General features: G+C 32.6%; 3 protein-coding genes across 3 annotated transcripts; all 3 read right to left on the bottom strand.

Moving 5' to 3' along the window:
* Positions 1–6,149: 6,149 nt before the first annotated feature.
* Positions 6,150–7,132, bottom strand: LOC138124599 (uncharacterized). The gene is made up of 4 exons (XM_069039694.1): positions 6,920–7,132; positions 6,674–6,861; positions 6,443–6,627; positions 6,150–6,390 (listed from the first exon to the last, which is right to left on the bottom strand). The coding sequence occupies exons 1-4, from the start codon at positions 7,082–7,084 to the stop codon at positions 6,287–6,289; spliced, it is 642 nt and encodes a 213-aa protein (XP_068895795.1). The 5' UTR covers positions 7,085–7,132; the 3' UTR covers positions 6,150–6,286.
* A 6,755-nt stretch (positions 7,133–13,887) lies between these two features.
* Positions 13,888–14,860, bottom strand: LOC138123975 (uncharacterized). The gene is made up of 4 exons (XM_069038860.1): positions 14,649–14,860; positions 14,406–14,593; positions 14,157–14,353; positions 13,888–14,038 (listed from the first exon to the last, which is right to left on the bottom strand). Exons 1-4 carry the CDS (start codon positions 14,844–14,846, stop codon positions 13,944–13,946), a joined length of 678 nt encoding a protein of 225 aa, XP_068894961.1. The 5' UTR covers positions 14,847–14,860; the 3' UTR covers positions 13,888–13,943.
* A 3,067-nt stretch (positions 14,861–17,927) lies between these two features.
* On the bottom strand, positions 17,928–18,967 carry LOC138123977 (uncharacterized). Its single transcript, XM_069038861.1, has 4 exons — positions 18,782–18,967; positions 18,532–18,719; positions 18,283–18,479; positions 17,928–18,174 (listed from the first exon to the last, which is right to left on the bottom strand). The coding sequence occupies exons 1-4, from the start codon at positions 18,944–18,946 to the stop codon at positions 18,080–18,082; spliced, it is 645 nt and encodes a 214-aa protein (XP_068894962.1). The 5' UTR covers positions 18,947–18,967; the 3' UTR covers positions 17,928–18,079.
* Positions 18,968–21,428: the final 2,461 nt, after the last annotated feature.

Genomic DNA, 21,428 nt, shown 5'->3' with positions numbered 1-21,428 from the left:
TTTATTTCTTGAACGTTCAAGGTTTTTATCTATTGGAAAAATCCATTCAGTCTAGGTAGAGCAATAAAAATAAATGATTAAAGTACTTAAATAGCCCAAGTGAGGCAGAAACACGTCTAATTAGGCGATTAATAATAATAAATAGCAAACAAAAATTTACAATATATTGTTGTCAAATTAGATGTTCAAAATGATTACCGTTTCTTGTTTAATGAATGATACCACTAATTCTCAAATTTATATACGGGGTCCCAGAACTCGCGTCCCAAAGAAAAAAGGAGAAATCCTCATCAGAAGACAAATAAAAGTTCCAAAAGAAAAAATTTGTAGCTTGAACGGTATTCAAAATAAGAACATTTTTATTCGACAAATCAGAACGTTGTACGCCATCCAGGTGTAATTCTCAACATTGTTGCTAGGTGATTGGTTTTATTACGTTTTCAATAAACTGGTCGGCTATGAAACTTTTGAGAAACGTCAGTGTCAAAATTTCGTTCCAATTCCTTCAAATCGATTTAGTACCACCTGTGCCTTTTAAATTACGTATTCTGCCACGGATTATGTGGAAATGTTGTTAATTTACGGAAAATGCTAAGGCAGCGGCAAGGATGTATGCCCAACGCTTTCCTAACAGGAATCATCCCAATCACAAAGTGATTGTGAGTGCTATCGCACGAACCATCGAGAGAGGCCACATTTTACCAAATAGGAAGGAAACTGGTGGGGCTCCCCCGACTGTACGCACTGTTGAAAACGAAGAGGCTATTTTAGATGCCTTTAAAGAAGGTACCGAAAGCATTAGAGAAGTTGCACAGAAGATTACCCTGCCAGATGGGAATTCTGTACATGGCTTTTAAATTTAGAAGAAAACACCCCAAATTTTGTTTCTCCAATTTTGTTTTCTAATGAATCGACTTTCGGGAGACAAAGATGCTTCAATGCGCATAATTGGCACATCTGGACGAAAGAAAATCCACATGCTCTATTTCCAAGAGCATTTCAAGAAAGATTTTCCATAAATTTGTGGGCTGGTCTATTAGGGAATCGTGTGGTATGTCTGCAATAGAAATTAGTTTACATGTCATGGAACTTCCCTCTTTAGGTAGGACCTTTTGAATTTCCTGCACGATTAACGGGAGACATTTATGCAGATTTTTGGACGCAGAACTTCCAAATTTGCTTGAAGACATTCCACTTGTGTTCCCTATTAACGACTGGTTTCATCACGATGGCGCACCACCACAGAGAAATTTTGGATCAAAGTATCCTGATCGATGGATAGGTCGTGACGATCCACGAAACTGACCTGCACGGTCCGCCGATTTAAACCCTCTGGATCTCTTTCTTTGTAGCCACGTTAAAAATGTTGTGTACAGGCACACTATTGATGCAGAAGAACAACTCAGGGGTCGCATTCAGGAAGCTTTTGCTACAATTACACCTGAAATGGTTACAAATTCTAAACGGAGTCTGTTGCGGCGGGCACGGTTATGCTTGCAAATGAATGGGGGCCACTTTGAGCACTTGCTCTGATTGTATTTATTTTTCGTTTTGTAATTCCTTTAGGCTATGTTGTTTCTGTATCCCACCTCCACCCGGCGGCACGGCAATTTTGCCGGAGTACATACACTATTACGGATATTACTATCAAGTAATAGTGCAGTGCTTATCAACATAATTACCGGCGTCTTGCCTCCGCATTTTGACTTTGTTGTGTATTATGTTCTGTGTCAATGTTAAGGAACTTCCTCACGATGTGACATGAGTATAATAATATACCTTTTTGAATTTCAACTACCAATGTGTTATCTAAATCCAGAATTTTTAAATTTTTAAAAAGAGATTGCGGTACTATTCCCGTTGCTGAAATTACAAGTGGTAAAATCGAAATTTTTTCTAAACACCAAAGATTTCTCATAGCAACGGACAGCTCTAAATATTTATTAATTTTTGTGTTATATGTCTGTGTTATATTATGTGAATTTGGAACAGCTATATCTAAAAGATATGCTTGCTTTTGTTGTTTATTTAAAATAATAATGTCTGGTCTGTTATGCTTAATATGAATGTCAGTTAAAATTGTTCTATCAAAATATAACTTGTAACTGTCATTTTCCAAACAACTTTCTGGTGTATAACTATAATGTGGTTGTGTATTCTTTAATAAATTGAATTTAACAGCTAAATTCATGTGTATAATTTTAGCGAATATATCGTGTCGTTTTTTATATTCGCTTTGAGCCAAAACGGTGCAAGAAGAAATAATGTGTTCAATTGTTTCCCCTTCAGTTCCGCAAATCCTACATTTATCAATTATCGATTGTAAACCGCATATGTGTTTTTTATAATTTCTTGTATTTATAACACGATCTTGTATTGCAAATATAAAACCCTCCGTCTCAGGGTGAATATTTGATTTCTTAAGCCATGCATGAGATGCCTGAATATTAACTTCTGGTTGTTCCAGTTCTTTAAAGTATCTCCCATGTAAAGACTTCTGTTTTATATTTGCTATTGTGTCAGGTATATTTGGCTTAACAATGTCTGAAATTATATTATCACTTAAATTTAAAGGTATGTAGCCTTTATCGGCTGAAACCAAAGCATTGAAAAAGGTGTTATCACGAGCTCTATTGAGGAAATAATTTTTTAGTGAAGCAATTTGATTTTTTAGCAGTATTTCTAGATTTGAAAAACCCCTACCACCGTTTTCGCGTGGTAAATTAAATCTTTCAATAGCAGATTTAGGATGGTGTTTACTAAATTTGGTAAAAAGAACTCTAGTTTTAATGTTTATGTTCTGTAAATTAGTTTTGGACCATTTTATAACACCGAAAGAATAGGTCAGTAATGGAACAGCATATGTATTAACTGCTTTAATTAAATTATTACCGTTTAATTTTGATTTTAAAATAGATTTAATTCTTAAATAAAATTGCTTTTCTAAATTTTCTTTTATAATTGAATGTTGAATATGATTTGATTGATTAATACCTAAATATTTATAAAATTCTCCTTTATTTAAATTTTTAATGATTTCTCCTTCTTGAGTTATATATTCTAAATGTTCGTAATGACCGCGACATATTGATTGCATTTTACACTTATCAATACCAAAACTCATCCCAATATCATTTGAGAAATTTTCAGTTATTGTTAGTAAAGATAAAATGTGATTCTTTTTTGATGCATAAAGTTTTATGTCATCCATATAGAGAAGGTGATTTAATTTGGATAGTGTGGTATTATTAAGTCTAATATTGAAACCATATCCAGTGCTATTTAATAGATTTGTCAAAGGATTAATGGCTAGACAAAACCATAAAGGACTTAAAGAATCTCCTTGATAAATCCCCCGTTTAATTTGAATAGGCTCGAATTTTAATTTAGTATTGTTTATTGATAAATTTAAAGTAGTTCTCCAAAATGTCATAACATGAGATAAAAAGTTAATCAAATCCAAATTAATTTTATAAATTTTAAGAATTTTAATTAACCATGAATGTGGTACTGAATCATAGGCTTTTTTGTAGTCTATGAATGCGGTATAAATATTTCTATTATTTTTTCTAGCTTGTTCCATTATTACCGTATCTATTATGAGTTGTTCTTTACAACCAAAACACTCTTTAACACAACCTTTTTGTTCTTCATTAAGTATATTTAATTTTTGACAATGGTCGTAAATTATTACTTTAATGCAAGATGTCATAATTTTATAAATTGTAGGCAGACATGTGATTGGCCTATATTTTGATGGATTTTTAGTATCGAAATCTTTTGGTTTCAGATATGTTATACCATGGGCCAAAAACTCTGGAAATGTGTTAGGTTCCCTAATAAATCCGTTAAAGTGATCAAGTAAGCATTTATGAATACAAGTAAATTTTTTTAACCAAAAGTTATGAATTTGGTCACCTCCAGGGGATTTCCAATTATGTGAACTATTAATATTTTTAACTAAAATTTCAAGGCTAATTTGAATATGATGTCGATTATTACTATCTGGTATATCATTTTCTAAATGAGGAATCCATTCTGCCTGATTATTAAATTTAACTTCATTTGACCATATGTTTGACCAGAATTCTTTAATTTCGTTTATATTTGGTGTACCATTATTAGTTTGAGTTTTATTATCTGTTAAATTTTTGTAAAACAACTTCTCATTATTTCTAAATAGTTTGTTTTCAAATTTCCGTTGTTTATTATTTTTATATCTTTTGAGTCGTTTAGAATAAATATGTAACTTCTGTAATAAAGTGTCTTTGATTTCTATTAATGTTTTATTATATTCATTATATTTTAAACAATGTATTCGGTTGTTATTTAAAATGGATTGAATACAATTATTTAGATGATTAGAATTTATACCCTTTAAATATTGAGTTATTCTACCTAAATCTCGTCTGATATTATTAATACGTTTATTTAGTCTTTGTTCCCATTTTGGTAATTCTTTCGTTTTTATATTATTTGTCTGGCCAATTTCTTTTGATCCATTTAATCTGATAATTGTTAAAGCTCCACTATATATAATACTGTGTAATTTTTTAAAACTTGTGGTGTTATTTACAAATTTAGGTAAAATGAATTGATTTAAAATTTCAATCATTGCTAAGAATTTTTTGGAGCTTTGTTGTTTAGGTAATAGTGGTCTATTAAATGGTTCTATATGTTCAAATTCGTTCAGAGTTCTATTAAATTCATCTTCAATTTGTTCTTTAAAATTTTGATGGTAGTAAAAAATTTTATTAATAACATGTATATCATTATAACTCAAGTCTAAATTATGTATGTCTGTTTGTATGGTGTTTGGTGCATCGATAATTGGACAGAAAGAGTCATTATGATTAGATAAACTTTGTAAACTTTGCGGTTCAACAGAATTTTGGAGTAAATTATTAGAAACTTCATTATTGTCAGAATAATTAATTGACAATTCTAACTTTACATCATTTTTAATCTTTTCTAAAATTGCCGAAGGGATATAGTTTTTCTTCATAATGGCTCTCCTCTGGTCAGCTAAATTTTGAATAGTAACAGGAAACTGGGGGTACTTACTTTGGAACGCTTTAAATAAATCAAGCCTGTAAGTACTCACAACATCCTGTAGTTTCGTGATCCGAAAATATTCCCGTATAATGAAAATATTCATTATACGGGAATTATTATTATTATTATTATGTTATTATACCATTTCTCCTGTTTTTTTAACATAAGTTCACGCGTTATAATAAACAAGGTTTTTTTCAGAACCGCCATTTGTTTTATTTAACAAACTGATGGCGAGTGTGACATCTTGAATAATATCTGCCTTAACCTAACATGTTGATGTTGACACTTTAGCAGACATGTCATTCTGACATTATTTAATTGTGACAATTTATAAATTTAGCAACCGATTTTATTCACATTAACACCTCAGAGTTCCCTTTCTGGAATTGGTGGATCTTAGATGTCTCACAACTCTCTTATGCAAGCCATTAACTGTTCTTCGTTTGCATTTTTTGAATCGAGATTGTCGTCGGCATTTGTCTGTTTTCTCTGGGGCGCGAGTTCTGGGACACTGTGTATTCAAAAATAGTTTAAACATCAAAGTCAAATATCACAAAAACTTTCCTTTATAAGCGATCACCCCTTTTCGAGAGGGTATTGATAAATGATTGGCCTTAGTCATTTTAAATAAACAAAAGCAAATGACGTTATCAAAGCAATTTAGTGTAAACACTGATAAGTGCATGTGCAAAGTGTGACGTTAAAACGTTTGGTCGTTTTGGAATAATTATTTTTTTAAAACGCCATGTCGGATAGAAACTTGAATTTTGACAAAAGCATAGATTTTGTCCAAGATATGGTTTCGGAAGATCGAGGAATCGTTGCAAGATCAATATCAGATAAGTACATTGAATATCTCATACACATGCATTATTTTTTCATATCGTTAACTATTAATTTGGCGCGGTATCAGACAATTATTATCGGCAAAATGGTACCAAATGTTCTGGAGACCTACTTTGTAAGACCAAGAAAACAAATTTAATACAACTCCATATCCGATTTTTTATGTAAAATGTGTTTTTAATCTTTCGACAAGCAGCGAAATGCGAACTTCTTGATAAGCACTGCGCAATATTAAAAGTCCAATAAAAATTTAAATATAGAAAAATATTTTAATATCAAAATATTAATAAAAGTAGCACACTAAAAAAATACATCAATTGTTAAATATTACCGCAAGACCATCTTGGACATATCCGACGGTGTTAAATTTTCGTTATCAAGACTAGTAAACATTGACTATTCTAATATCAGAACAAGATCTAAAAGTTTCTTGAGGGCCACATCCTAACGCAGACGTCCCATTTTCACAGACTCCCCAATTGTTACCTGAAACAATAAGACATAACAACAACACTCAAAAAACAAAAAATAAAAATACCTGCAGTATAGTGCCACCGCAACACACATCTGTCACAACTGATTGTTTTGGGTAATTTTATTTTATTGTAGACCTGTTTGTCCCTCTGTTGAACGTTGTATTTAGCCGAACCATCGGAAAATGTCAGTGGTAGGAAACAATTTTCGTCGAGTTCTGGTGCATTTGGATCTTTCAAGACGCACAAACTAAAAGAAAAGAAATAGAAAAAAATCGGCAACGGTCAAAAACTACCTGTATTTAAAAAATCCTAAATGGTTAGCTGTCAAAAGGACTTGGACGTCGATCTCACTTCCAGCTGTATACTCAGCCACAACAATTCCCTGTCCATATTTCCCAGTGTTTTCGTTGTCCTGTGGATGAGGATCGCTGTATCTGTCTCCACAGGGACCACATTTACCCCCGAATTGACCCCACTGGATCTAAAATTTTTATTAATTAGATTTCTTAAGTTAGAACTTAACGACTTAAAATACTTACACTTGAGCCACCGCAAAAATTTTGATTATCGTTGTAGTTAACTGGGGCAGTCTTGTTTAATCTCCACAAGGAACTCCTGTTTGGTGGCACCAACATCATGCCATGACTGCATATTTGCTGAATGAGTACAACAAGAATTAATGCAAAAGTGATTGATTTAATCATGATTAGGTGCACTGTAGAACTGAACGAATAACTGGTGGCTTAACGATCTTACCTTATATATGTGGAAACCCCTATTTCACTACACAGATAAGATAAACAATTGGGACATAGTAATTTTCTTAAAACTTATCTCATTATTAGTCTTTTTGTAAATACATACCAAGAAAAGTAAACAATTGTGAGAGACGGATTTTATGAAGTATTTGTTGTATTTGTTTTGGTTCGGTTTAGATTAAAAGGTGATCAGATTTGGTTTACAAAAAATTGCTGCACATCCTGTAGATGTGTGTTTATGGAAACTCCCAAAACAAAAGAAAAATTACATGCACATATTTTTATAATAACGGCCAAATTGGCAATTTTTAAGACCAAATTTACTTTGGTAGTCTATTTAGATACAATTTTAAATGAACCTTGCATTAGACATTTTAATTCTATTTGAATTAGATAGTGAATGATGATGACAAATCACAATGTTAATAGCGATTGGTTTAAGAATTCTCAAAAAAATATAATACAAATTTACATGGGATTGTAGAATTTACACCAAGATAACTTCTTCTTTATGAAATATCTATTGAAACCTCACGGACTATTGATTTTAATTTATAGGAAAAAAATTAAACTGTTAAATAAAAGAAATAAATTGTTTTTTTAACTTTTAGCTCTAACGACATCTACAAAAAAATTTAAGTAATCTCTTTTCGTTTCTCTTATAACGGGTGACTATTAAAATTTTCACTTGGAGTTGGCTTTGAACGAGTTTTTATTTTTTCTGTTACTTTAGAAGTTTAGACAGACGCAAGAACGAACTACAAATATCAGTCAGTACAATTGAAACATAAACAAATTAAGAGAAAAAACATTTTTTGAAATGTCAAACTTGTCAGTGTCTAAGGTGCAACGGAAAGCAAAGAATGATCCATAGCCAACCCTAAGTGAAAATTTTAATAATCACCCGTTAGAATGTCCTTAGCCCTTAAAGCTGGTTGGACTTCACAGGAGTCATTTTACATTATGTATATGTTCTCGGCAAATTAGAAAATTAAAGCATTCTACGGAGAGCTTCCGCATTTTTATATAATGTGTCAGGCAATACCGCAATATGTATGTGAAAATAAAAATTTCTATTATACTGTATCTGCGTATTCTGTAGAATGCCTAAAAATACCTAGGATATTAAGTAACGTACAATCACATTTTTATACATTTCTTAAGAATTCCATAGATTTTCTTAAAGATTCTATAGAATACCTAGAATTTTCTATTATTCTATAATAGCTATTTGTGCAATAAGTTAGGAAATGTAATTTTTTTCCGTATTAGGCCTGGGATTTTTGATCGAGACGATAGTCGAGATCAAAAACATGCCGTGTATGGAAAAAATGGATTTCCTACGTATTGCACACATGATTTTTTCTACTGGAGTTTGGAAAAACAAATTAAATTTGGATATTTTCAATTTTCTATAATTTTTCTAAATTAAAAAGTGGAATCAAAATTGTTCTGTTTTCGTTACTATAGAGAAAGAAATTTGTTTATTAAGAAAACAGGCGTTTAAGGTGTTCGTTACCGTAAATTTATGGAAATTCTATTAAAATGTCTGCTATAGTGAATCGTTTGATATTGAAGAATATGCAAAACAGGCCGAATACCCAAAAAGTAACAGCGCACGAATATTGAAGAACGTTTTTCGTGTTAGTCTAAGGAAAGTCTTAAAAAAACATTAATTGGTTGTAAATTTTGAGGTTATCTTTGACAGATTTCAAGTTACCTATAATAGGAAACGATCAAAATTGAACTTTTAGTATTGAAATATTATTTCCGCACTTGTTAGGAAATATTCCACTTTTCCTAACTCAAATTAGTATTCAAATATGTTAGTTTTCCAAACTCTAGTAGAAAAAATAATAAACTCCTCAAATCATTTAGGCAAAATGTATAGAAATTTCATTTGATGCAGTTTTATTCCATATTTATGTATCGTAATATAAAGTATTTCCTATCTCTATTAAAGGTCCAAGTGACGTAAATATGAAATAGTTTTGAGAAAGAGTGAAATACAATTGACAAAAGAGGAAAATCAAAAGAAAAACACTGTAATTGTTATATGATTATAGATTATTCTAAACACATATATCGGGTGTTTTTTTTTTAATTTCAGTCGATTGTGAACGCACCACTCGTGTAAAACGTATAGTGTGTTCACAATCGACTCTTCAACACCTACTCTTAGGTGAAATTTAAAAACACCTGACACTTAATACAATCTCTATTGACAATATAGGTAATATTAAAATTCATTGCATACTTTTATCAAAAGTTAGGAACATTTTATTTGATAGGGAGTTGATAAAATGTTGTGGGGTTTGTCTTTTATGTACAGGGTGTTTCACATTTGATTGACACTATTGTTTCATTTTTCTGAAATCGGATTAGTATGATCACAAAATTTTATTCAAATTAAAAAACAGCGAAGTATTCTATGTGAAAATAATTTGTGTTGCAGGAATAAAGGCACTAAATCAGACACTATTCGTGAATCACCTTGTATATCTTTCTCTCCATATAAGTAATCCTTTTCAATAGAATTTTTAGGTCAGAAACATGTTTTATGCCAACTTTCAACAACTTCAAACTGTGAAACTGATAAGTTCTTGTGTCACTTCAAAAGTTTCCAAGTGATGTTTACAAAATCCCTGCCAAATCTATGTGGATATATTAACTAGAACACTAGTGTACTCGATAATCACTGCAAATTTTATTGGCACGGATATTAATCCCATTTTTTAACCGATAAAAGCAAACAATAATAATAAAAGCAGTTGTATAGAGTTGCAAAGTTTATAACGTTATGAATCACTGTATTGTTATTCATTTATTAAACAAACATATTCAATGATTTATTTGAAAGGAATATGCACACATTTATAATGAACTAGCTATTGGCTCGGCTTCACGCTGCACAGAATAGATAAAAAGAAATGGTGTATTTTCATAGATAAATATTTAAAACAAATATCGTATGACCAAAAAGTCTTTGGATCAGGGTTGCCGTAGAATTAACCAGCTTTCTATGAAATTATTTATTTCAATTATTTTTGACATTTACATGACAACTTTCAAGTTAGCAGGTTATAATTCAAAATGTTTCAAAGAGAACATAAAATTTTTAATACTAAATCATACTACAGATGGAAATCGTGGTGAAACTGGTAATTGGGTTTATTCGCCTCGTTTATGTTTAAATGAGTTCCGTAAAGGCGGCCTTACACCAAGGCAACAATTGGCAACATGTTGCCTGCAACATTTTTTATTAATGTTGCCGGTCATTACTAAAAAATGTTGCGGGCAACATATTGCCAATTGTTGCCTTGGTGTAAGGCCGCCTTAAGAATTTAGCGCTACTTTGAAGTACACATAAAAACTACGGGCAGTAGACGTAAATAATTTTATTTTTCACTTTAGTATAATTGCATGATAACTCCTAGGATACGAAATACGTAAACATGTCCATAACAACCGGGGAATAATAACAGGGCGTAATAAGAATAAGCGGACGTAATGAATTCATAACGCCCTCATCAATTCATAATTGCACAGATGCCATTTTTTTTTTTTTTAAGAACCCGTATAGTGAAAAATAAAATCTTGTATGCACCACGGCGTCACCGAATGATTACGCCCTTGGTGCATAAATAGCTACTATAAATGGTTTTTACATTTCATGGCTATCGCGATCCAAAGACTTTTTGATCATGCGTTAGAAATATACGTGGGAAAGAAAGGACGACCACTATTATTATTAAAAATAATAATTTCTACATGAAAAGGCTTCTTCGTGAATTAATTATCAATTTTTCTCCGTGTAGAAGAGATAAAATGGATGACCAGTGTCACTTGTATAAAAAACAAAAACTACAGACCATGCAAACGTCTGCGTAAAGCAATTTTCACATAGATCCGTATCAATATTTTATTTCGTTATTTAGTTACCGGAAAAACAAATAAAATAATAATGAAAAAGGAACTATGTAGGACACAGTCAATAAAATTCAAAAACCTCAAAAAATAAGATAATTAATTTTTGTCAACACGTGTTTTTGTTGTAATAAATTACAAACATTGATAATGCAATAAAACATAAGATTCTGCGAATATTTTATTGAACAATACAAACAATTTTTACAATTTTTGGAAATTCAGGACTATAAAATGATTCGGTTTATGTGCTAAAAAAATTTCTATTCCTAAGAAATATTTTTAGTCAAAATGTTATTTTATAGGTTTCACTGGTACAATAAAAAAACGGAATGGAACATTTGAAAATCGCTCTTCAAAGGAAAAATGAATTCTTTGAAGCTACTTGCATGTACGAGTACATTAAAATCATTATCTCAAAATAATTGGCAATCAACCTGTTCTAGTTTTAAAAGTTCTAAGTTCAGGAACCTCCACTGCCCTCCATTGCTAATCCTAGATCAAACATTTTGATTGAAGTGTGCCGCTTAAAAGGTCTAAGTCTCAGCAGCGATACTGTTAATATTAAAGTTGTATTAAAATCATAAGATAAATGTAACAAATAAAATAATTTATTTTGATTTGATTTGATTCAAGTGGATGCTCGTAAAACATTACACAATCATCAACTAATTGAAGATATTTCACGATTAAAATATTTCTAGTTCTGTCTATTATATTATCATTTACGTATTTAATTATCTATTTTTTCTACAACCGTCAAAAAAACGTGACATTTATGCATCGTCATCAAGTCGCAAAGTATGTCATTTTTGACAAATATTTTAGCATCCAAGGAAAATTTTACAAAAATTAAAAAATTCAAAAATTTAAAAATGCGGTTGTAGAAAAAATAGTGTTTGTGTTTCGTGCGAAAGATGATTGTTTTGTTGGCGCATTCGAATGCGACTAAAAACTCATTCGCATGCCCCAACGAAAAACAATCATTTTGCGCACTTAATAAAAATAACTAAGTATTCCGCTAGACTTTGCTCCTGTCATATTTTACTTTATCTTTGAATAAAGACTTTTTCAATTCAATTTGATTCAAAATTGAAGTCCGACTTCAAAGAAATGACAAAACAATTTAATGTCTGCCGATCTTGGCTTTAGAAAAAAGTTCAATTTTAGATTTGTGTTTTGATGTTGATGATTTTTTAAATTGCCGACAGTCGTTGAAAAAATATTGTATGGAACTCATACATGAAGCATCTTGTTTGCACATATGTGACTCAATGTACTACATTGTGCATTACATGAACTACTGTTGCAGCATTTTTTTTTGTTCAAATCAGACAACTATTGGCATCCTATTGTTAATAAATACAAATGTAATGAATTTTAGAATTTAGACTTTATTTAATGTCATTTATCGTATCTGTTAAATCTGTATATAGTTATATTTGCTCTAAATAAAAATTAAATAACAAAGCGTATCAAGCAGACCAAGATGGTATCTAACCTCTCCAAATAAAGAGAATTGATCGGCATAGTTTTCAGTTCAACACCTGTGATCTAATTTATTTATTTATTGCTCTAATTACATTAACACAATAATATTTAACTATGGATGTCTATGTTAGCATATAGGGTGTCAGTATCAATATGGTAATTAGCACCACTTTTTACCCTCCATTTTAAAGCTCATAAAAACCTAAAAAATAATTTTTTCTTCAAACGTCCGTAAAATATGACATTGCACTGCTGCATTGATAATGCTAAAGTGTCACTTCATTGTCATGGCATCTAACGAGCTGACCAGCGTCCGTGAAGTTATTATCTCCGCTGAGGAGCGTCCGTGAAGTTATTATCTCCGCTGAGGGCGTCCGTGAAGTTGTTATCTCCGCTGATGAGCGGCTGTAAAGTAAACTAGCTAAATCATTTAAAATTCCTACCTGGTCCTAACATGTCTTAAATAATTTGTTACGAAGGTTTGAAGAAAAAATAGTATATGTTATTACTTATTAGGAGCAAAAATGGTTTTATGTTCTTTGGCTGGTTTGTCTGCCTCACTGCGTTCGTCAATCGAATTGACAATTGTTACAATTTACTAAATTCAATTAACAAACGTTGGTGGCCACTTTCAACACTAGCTGTGACTTGCTTTTGTTAGCTCCTTTTTAATTTCAATCTCTATTTTGCATTCATATCATCCCTTCGCAATAAATCACATTTGGAATTTTGGAATATTTTAAGGTTAGGCTTTCTTTTTTTTTGTAGAGCGGCATTTCGTATTTTTACAAGGGTAATGCAAAGGTAACTAGATGTAAATCATTTTATCCAACATTCAATAGTAATATCGTGTTTTACTAGTTAGTTTTAATTGAGTAAACTGGGCTATAACTAGTCTGTTGTTTTAACCCACGTTGCCATTTGCACCGTGGGTTATAACATACATAACCCACGTTGCCATTAGCACCGTGGGTTATTAACGTTCATAACCCATCGGGAGCAGAATTTCATCAATAATGTCATTATCTAAAAATTTTGGAATATTGGATAAAACGTTGTATGGCATACGTGGGTTATTAAGTACTACCCACTCGAGGTAATAACCTACTCGGGCAAGCCCTCGTAGGTTACAAATACCTCTCGTGGGTAATATCTTAAATAACCCACTTATACCATAAATAACTATTATTCCACACTGTACTATTACGGTTTTTGAAATATTTTTTTAAATTATAGAATACATACAAATATTACACCACCAGCATATAAATCTAATTAAATTTTGTTGTACTAATAATTTTAATACAAACATTTAAAAAAAAAACACAATATTAGCTTTCTATCATTTATTATTTTTATCTATGTGTTTATTCATTTTTAGCCCATTTTACAAAATTGTTATATCTGAACATGATCGGAATGTTTCTTGAGGACCACATCCCACTGCGGATGTACCATCGTCACACAGTCCCCAACTGTTACCTAATAGACAAAAATAAAATACACAAAATAAACAAAAAAGAAATATTGGCTTAAATCTTAACAAAATAATTTTGAAATTATTACAGTAGTAAGAAACGTAATGTCTCATTATACATACCTACGGTGTAGTGCCAACGCAAGACACATCTTTCACAAGTCAAACCATCAGGTAACTTGACAGTAAGATTTACAGTGGTACTGCCTTGTTCTTGTTTATTAGGCAGAGTATATGTTGACGACCCGTCACCCAAAGTGAGAGGTTTGAAACAGTCTTCACCAGATTCCGGAGCATTTGTATCTTCCAAAACACATAAACTAAAATTCAAATTTAAAACAGAAATAATTTTTTAAATCGTCCGAAACATACCTGAAACGAAAATGTCCCATGTGGTTAGTGGTCAAAAGGACTTCGATATCGATTACGCTGCCTGATCTGTATTCCTTGGCAATAATACCTCTTCCATATGTTCCAGTATTTTCATTGTCTTGAGGATGAGGGTCGTCATATCTGTCACCACAAACACCGCATTTTCCATCGAAGACCTCCCATTGTACCTCGAAAATAAACAAATATAAACATATTTAAAGTTTTGTGGATTGTTAGAAGTACTTTCTTTCCACCACAGTTGTTCTGGTCATCGATGTAGTTTGGAGGGGCGTCGGGATTGACTCGCCACAAAGAACTGCGATTCGGTGGGTCCATCAACCTTCCATGGCCGGAAATGTTGTCGATGAACAAGCACAGTACAAGGAAGCTGATAGGAAGAAGAGCCATTTCGTTCAGTTTGCTAAGCAAAGTGGTAACCATTCCCGAAATCGTTGTCTTTTATAATGCGTGATAAGATTAAAATATTATTGTCCAAATTAAGAGTTACTTAAGTATTTAAAGAAACACAAATTCTGTGGCATATTTTTGGAATTATCTAAAAGACAAGCAGAACTTTATCTTGTTGATCAAAGGATCAAAATAAAAAACATTGTTCCAGGAATGTGTAAGCGATTTCAAGGCGGTTCAATTTTTTTCACCGTTTTTCTATCCAAATGTTATATTTATATTATTTATTTTTATTTAAATCATTTGTAATCTTAAATTAAAACATTAGGTACAATAATCTATGGTATTAAGCAAATTTGTGTGGAATATTAATATAGTACCTATTAGGTAAGAATAAAATAATGTTTTTGGTTAATAACAGTTTATAAAGCTGAGAAGATCTTAAATTAATCTCCGTAACTCGTTTTGTTATTGAAGATTACGTTCAAGTTAATACGTACTTCTAATCCTATTTGGTATAGTAGTTATTTACAATGAAAATATATGAAGAGTTCCCGCAATTCTTAAACAACTTATTTTTTAAAATGAAAATAAGCAAATAATAAATTTACTTATAAATTTGTGTATGTGATTCTTAAAACAGTAAAAAGCTATATACCCTCAGAATTACAAGAACTGTTTGAAATAAGCTAGGCAAAAATGAATAGGGAATTTTTCCATTTTTGAATTTTTTTATAAATACAGTTTAAAATTTGTAATAAAATGTGTTAGAAATATATTAATATACACATTAAATGTAATGTTTCAAGCACCTGTAACATTTTAAATTTATCCAGTGTTTAAGAATACGTGGGAGGATTGGGGCAATTATTTTGCTTTCCATGAAAAATTGTGGAATTCTCTATTCATTTTTGGCTAGTTTATTTCTTTTAATTAAGACAAAACCAAAAAGATCATCATCATTACTTCTAAGGAAGAATAGTATATTGTTATATAAGTGAGGAAAGGGATGCATTGCTAAACGAGAATGACAATTGGATCACGAGCGATAGCGAGTTGATCTAATCATTCAAGTTTAGCAATGGACCTTTCCTCACGTATATAACATACTATTTTTTCCAACGTCAAGAGCTTTCGGTTTATCTTGCATAGGTATTATCAATTTATTATTTTATACAAATCAACATAGAAGTAAAAGTTGAAAATCACGTTTCCATGCTCACAGTAAACAATAAAATTTAATTAATGAATGTCAAGTCGTGTTTTTACCAAAACTTGAAAATTTCTCAGAATTTACTAAACAAATAGTGATGGAAGTAGAAGGTAGTGTTGTAAATTTACCAAATCCAGAAGCAGCGAAGTACAGCTTGACCAGAATAGCTTGGCGTATGAGATGCGCACAAGAGGAAACGAGCGAGTCTCTGTAAGACAAGGATATGGCTATGGTTGTAGGTACGGTACACTCAATGAAGCAAATCTGCTCAAAACAGCCCGGACATGCTGTTCCCTTGAAGCTTGAAGCGCTGATTTTCGCCCGTTAGTACACGATCTAAACACTTCCAGACCCAACAGACAAGTGCGCTCCGCTAATGGGAGGGATTTCAGTCCACTGCGTCACTCGCCAAGCTGTTCTGGTCGACCTGTAGGTATCTTTGGAATTATTACCTATAAAATCTCGAGCACGCTACGGAAAGGAATACAATGCGTTACTGAGATGGAGACAAGTAGTAAGAAGCGCTAGTTTGGCGTCAACGTCAAGCTCTGTACCGACACGTTATTTAGAAAAAAAAATCAGGAACATTTGGAGTTTTAATTCGTGTAAAAAATTGTACATTTAATTTCTATAATACTGATAAAAAAGTTAAGTATCTTTGTAAGTGCTAATTGTTAATAAAGAATTCTTACAAATGTATATATATGTATATTTGAACGTTATTTTAAAGAAAGTATGTACATACCTAAATGGGGATCAATTTTTTTTTTACTTTCCCCACTAGTGAGGGAAGTGATTTACTTTCCTCACATGTGATGCAAACGCCTACTTTCATCTCTAAATTGAGTGATGGAAATGTCATTTTCAGACTTGACGTTGGAAAAATATTTTTGTAACGAATAACGATGATGCAGTACTTTGATGCCTTTTACTCGTGACTCAAGTCACTCACTGCTTAATCAAAAAGACAGTAATTACCAAAGGCTAGATGTAGAACTAGAAGAGTTGCATCAATATCTTTAGAGCGCCATTGTGGATAACACACTTGGAAATATCGCGCGTTCAAATGAAATCCTGGGCTGAGTAGGCGTCGGAAAAACTAAACCGTTTAGAGATATTTTCATATTTGATGGCGGAAACAAAAGACTGAGAAATGTCACAAATTTATATTGTCAGTGTCAAATTTCTCAAAGACGTTCGTGATTTCGACAGAAATGCAGCAAATTGGCAATAAGAAAGTTATTCATCGTCGAACTAGAGACATAATTTGTAATACGTTTGATTATATGAGAATAACTTTTCCTTTTGAACCACTGACAAAAATTGGTTTCCTGAGAATTTATTTTTTCAATCTATTTAGCGAAAATTTAAATTTACCGAGATATTCCTTTTTACGGCGTTTATGAGAAATTTGACACTGACAATACAATTTTGTGACATTTCTCAGTCTTTTGTTTCCGCCACTAAATATGAAAATACCTCTAGAACACTGTAAAGTTTGAATTTCCCGCTGTTTGACCGAATGACATTTGTTTATATTTAATCGGGACATAATTGAACATGTTCGTTTTCAGCACAGGGTGCCCTCAGGGTGCCCCCAGATATTTGCTTCGAGAATAGGAATCGTTAAGTTATTCTATTTTTAATGTAAAACATTGCAAAGAAAGAAAAAAAGAATTATTTTTTTGGCTCTAAATTTTAGGTTAGCTGTCAACATGCTTCACTTAATTTACGCTTTAAAAAACACAACAATTAACGGTTTCCAACGCCTTCTCAATACAGGATTTCATTTGAACGCGCGATACAATTCCTATGAGCTGAGGCTTGTAATTTACATTTTTATTCTAACATTTCAAAATAAATAAACAGATAAAGAATTCTTATCGAACAAAAACATAAAATTGGGTTTAGATTTTTTATTAGCTTTTAACCTTTTACGCTTGACCTTTTACAAACTTAATGTGAGTACTTAAACGGTTAAATGAAGATAATTTTAACACTTCGTTAACATAATATCGCATTATTTACTTGTTTCATACATTTTGATCACATTCTAAGAAATGACTATATCTGAACATGACCGGAATGTTTCTTGAGGACCACATCCCATTGCAGAAGTACCATCGTCACAATCTCCCCAATTATTACCTAAGAGACAAAAATAAAATCCAGAAAACAGTGAAGAAACGAAATTGTGGCTTAAATGTTTTAAAACTATTTGGCAGTAGTAAGAAAGAGAATTATTGATTAGTGTACCTGCATTGTAGTTCCAACGAAAGACACATCTTTCACAAGTCAAACCATCAGGTAATTTGACAGTGAGATCGACGGTGGTAGGGCCTTCTTCTTGTTTATTAGGTAGGACGTATGTTGACGACCCATCACCCAAAGTGAGCGGCTGGAAACAGTCTTCACCCGATTCTGGAGCATTTGCATCTTCCAAAACACACAAACTAAAATTCAAAGTTTCAAAAAATGTAATTTTCCAAATTGACCAAAACATACCTGAAGTTGAAATATCCCATGTGGTTAGTGGTCAAAAGGACTTCGATATCGATTACGCTGCCTGATGTGTATTCCTTGGCAATAATACCTCTTCCATATGTTCCAGTATTTTCATTGTCTTGAGGATGAGTGTCGTTATATCTGTCACCACAAACACCGCATTTACCCTCGAAGACCTCCCATTGTACCTTGAAAATAAACAAAGATAAAGTGTTGTAGATATATGTATTATTAAGTCATAAGTACTTACAGGCTTTCCACCACAGTTGTTCTGGTCATCGGTGTAGTTTGGGGGCGCATCAGGGTTGACTCGCCACAAAGAACTGCGATTCGGTGGGTCCATCAACCTTCCATGGCAGGAAATGTTGCCGATAAACAAACACAATATAAGGAAGCTGATAGGAAGAAGAGCCATTTCGTTCAATTTGCTAAACAAAGTGGTAACCATTTCAGAATTCTTTGCCTTTTTATAATAGATGATAAGATTAAAATCTTCTTGTCCATATTAAGAATTACTCAAGTATTTTGAAAACTAAGAATTCTCTGGCATATTTTTGTAATTATCTAAGACGCATAAGGACTTTATCTTGTTAATCAAAAGATCAAAATAAATATCATTGTTCCAGGAATGTGTAAGTGATTTTATGGCCATTCAAAATGTTTGTATATATTTTGTATTTGGCTAATAAATTATTTAATTATAAATAGTTAAAATACTTGTATCAGTAATTGGATACTATTAAGTAAACTGGAATACAATTTAAAATACTACAAAGTCAAAACATTAAAATATTTGAAATATTTTGGTTGGTTACAGTCTATATAAAGCTGACAGGAGGTTACACTCATCTCCTTGTTTTGTTGTTGAAGATTAGCATCAATTTAGTAGATACTCTGTATGATTTGATGCTATTTTGATCAAAATTTTTAATGATAACTAAAAAGATCACGCTGTACCTACATAAATGAGATGTTTTTCAAAATTAACAAACACATAATTCATTATGTGATTTTTAAATTTGTAATGATCTAAATACATTACTTTTCCGCCAAATATTCGAACCTGCGCAAAACGGTAACAAACGTGGTCGTAATCGTCATCGAAGCGGGGGAGCCCTACGTTGTGTTTTTCTTTTGGCGGAAAAGGTTCGGAATGCAAACGATGAGGGTTCCAGTTGGAAGAGTACCGCAAATAAAATACACATGTGAGGGACGCAAAATACCTTTTATTAAAGGTGCCTGTAATAACTTCGATTTAAAAAAAATTGAAACGAATGCAAAAGGACAGAAGTTAAGTTTAATAGAGTACAAGAAATTAACTAGTTGAGTACATTACAAAGATAAACGACAAGATAAATGCAGCAACATTTAAAACAACAGAAAACGGGTACATGACAGACAAAATGACAGGTTAAAGCTTGCAAAACAAGTAAACAAATTATAATGCAGTTATTACAGACAGGGACGGATGAAAAACCCCCTTCAAAAACCGTATCCCAGGTATTACTCATATTTTCAACTCGATTAATGACAAAACAATGTTTAATTCGGAACTACGCGGTCAAGGTACGCCAACGGGAGCTTATTGCTGGAGGTAACAAACTCTCGGCCGCGAGGGGACGTTTATAGATTTTCGGGGTATTAATGAACGTCAGACTATTTCACCGACCAAGCAAGAGTGACAGAGCGTCTCGGGGTCGTACGATTAGCATCCCTAGACCGCATCCGCAAAGACCTAGGTCCGCCGTCCCCAACCAACCGTTTCCCGACAAACCCCGAAGTCTCTATAACCTCGACGGAAGCTTCACGAAAACATCCCGAAGCCGCTACTCGGGACGGTAGTGTAATTGATTCAGATTTAACTTACAAATTTTGAAATATGGATCGCTCTTCGCACGGTGTGTTCGTTTCGAAAGACCAAACAAAAGTGAACTACCCTTTCGACCATCGCGCGCGAACCGCTTCACCCCCGCTCCCTCCGAGTTGCCAACTCCCCAGGATTGCCAACCCCATCCCTTAGTTCCCAGTCTAACCGCTAGTACCTTCACATTTGGCGCGCTCTCGTGGCGGTACCGGGAATTAAAATTAAAATTTACACTGGGTCACTACAAATTTTTAATCAGATTTTAAATGTATTTAAAATTGTGACCATAGAAGCAGTAAAGAGTTGTGTGCATGCAGAATTGTAAGAACTATTTAGATATCTTTTTTGCACAATGAGCAAGTTTACTCCCTAATTGTATGGAGTAAAGTGGCTCTTTTTTCCCCTTGGGCAAAAAATCATAGGCAACTCAAGCTTTTAGTCAACTTTTTTTCTTTTTTATCCGAGGTGCAGTATGAAGCCCGATGGCGAAGCTCGAGGGTCCTGCAGAGCACCCAGGGTAACAATTATGCACTCCCGAGGTGTTTAAACTGTCTTTTTCACGACCCAACATGACACTTAAATTTAGCTTGACAGTTAATGATAATTTACAAATTTTCGGCTTTTTTCTATTAAAACCGTTGAGTCGTGCAAAAAATAATATATGGACCTCGGAAGTGAATGATTTTTACTCTCAGTGCTTTGTAGAACCCTCGGACTACGCTCTCGGGCTACAAACTCCACCTCGGGCAAATATCATACACTTCACTCCCTTGGGGCACAATATACTATATTGTTTGACATAGTCACAAGACCCTAATCCCTAACTTTGATGTCCTTTATTCATTCATGACCCGTGTTACCTACTCATTGCTTAATCGGCGAAGAAATTTGAATCTCCTACGAAGGTGTTCTTTTAATTTTGGGGACAAACAGTAATAATCAAGAATTATCTACAAATAGATAGGTGGTTCCAATATCTTCAGAGCGGCGTTATGAATGCTAGCCTAATAAATGTAGTCGTATATAAAGGGTG

Source organism: Tenebrio molitor, chromosome 2 (genome assembly GCF_963966145.1).
Source record: "Tenebrio molitor chromosome 2, icTenMoli1.1, whole genome shotgun sequence".
Taxonomy (NCBI): Eukaryota; Metazoa; Arthropoda; class Insecta; order Coleoptera; family Tenebrionidae; genus Tenebrio; species Tenebrio molitor.
This window is presented reverse-complemented; position numbering and strand designations above follow the sequence as displayed.

Excerpts from the sequence above, each read along its gene's own strand:
- LOC138124599 (XM_069039694.1), bottom strand. The coding sequence starts at position 7,084 with ATGATTAAATCAATCACTTTTGCATTAATTCTTGTTGTACTCATTCAG. Across the intron at positions 6,862-6,919 it reads ATTTTTGCGGTGGCTCAAGT|ATCCAGTGGGGTCAATTCGG; the intron begins GTAAGTATTTTA and ends TAAAAATTTTAG. Across the intron at positions 6,391-6,442 it reads GCGGTGGCACTATACTGCAG|GTAACAATTGGGGAGTCTGT; the intron begins GTATTTTTATTT and ends TTATTGTTTCAG.
- LOC138123975 (XM_069038860.1), bottom strand. The coding sequence starts at position 14,846 with ATGGTTACCACTTTGCTTAGCAAACTGAACGAAATGGCTCTTCTTCCT. Across the intron at positions 14,354-14,405 it reads ATGGGACATTTTCGTTTCAG|TTTATGTGTTTTGGAAGATA; the intron begins GTATGTTTCGGA and ends TTTGAATTTTAG. Across the intron at positions 14,039-14,156 it reads GCGTTGGCACTACACCGTAG|GTAACAGTTGGGGACTGTGT; the intron begins GTATGTATAATG and ends TTTGTCTATTAG.
- LOC138123977 (XM_069038861.1), bottom strand. The coding sequence starts at position 18,946 with ATGGCTCTTCTTCCTATCAGCTTCCTTATATTGTGTTTGTTTATCGGC. Across the intron at positions 18,480-18,531 it reads ATGGGATATTTCAACTTCAG|TTTGTGTGTTTTGGAAGATG; the intron begins GTATGTTTTGGT and ends TTTGAATTTTAG. Across the intron at positions 18,175-18,282 it reads TCGTTGGAACTACAATGCAG|GTAATAATTGGGGAGATTGT; the intron begins GTACACTAATCA and ends TTTGTCTCTTAG.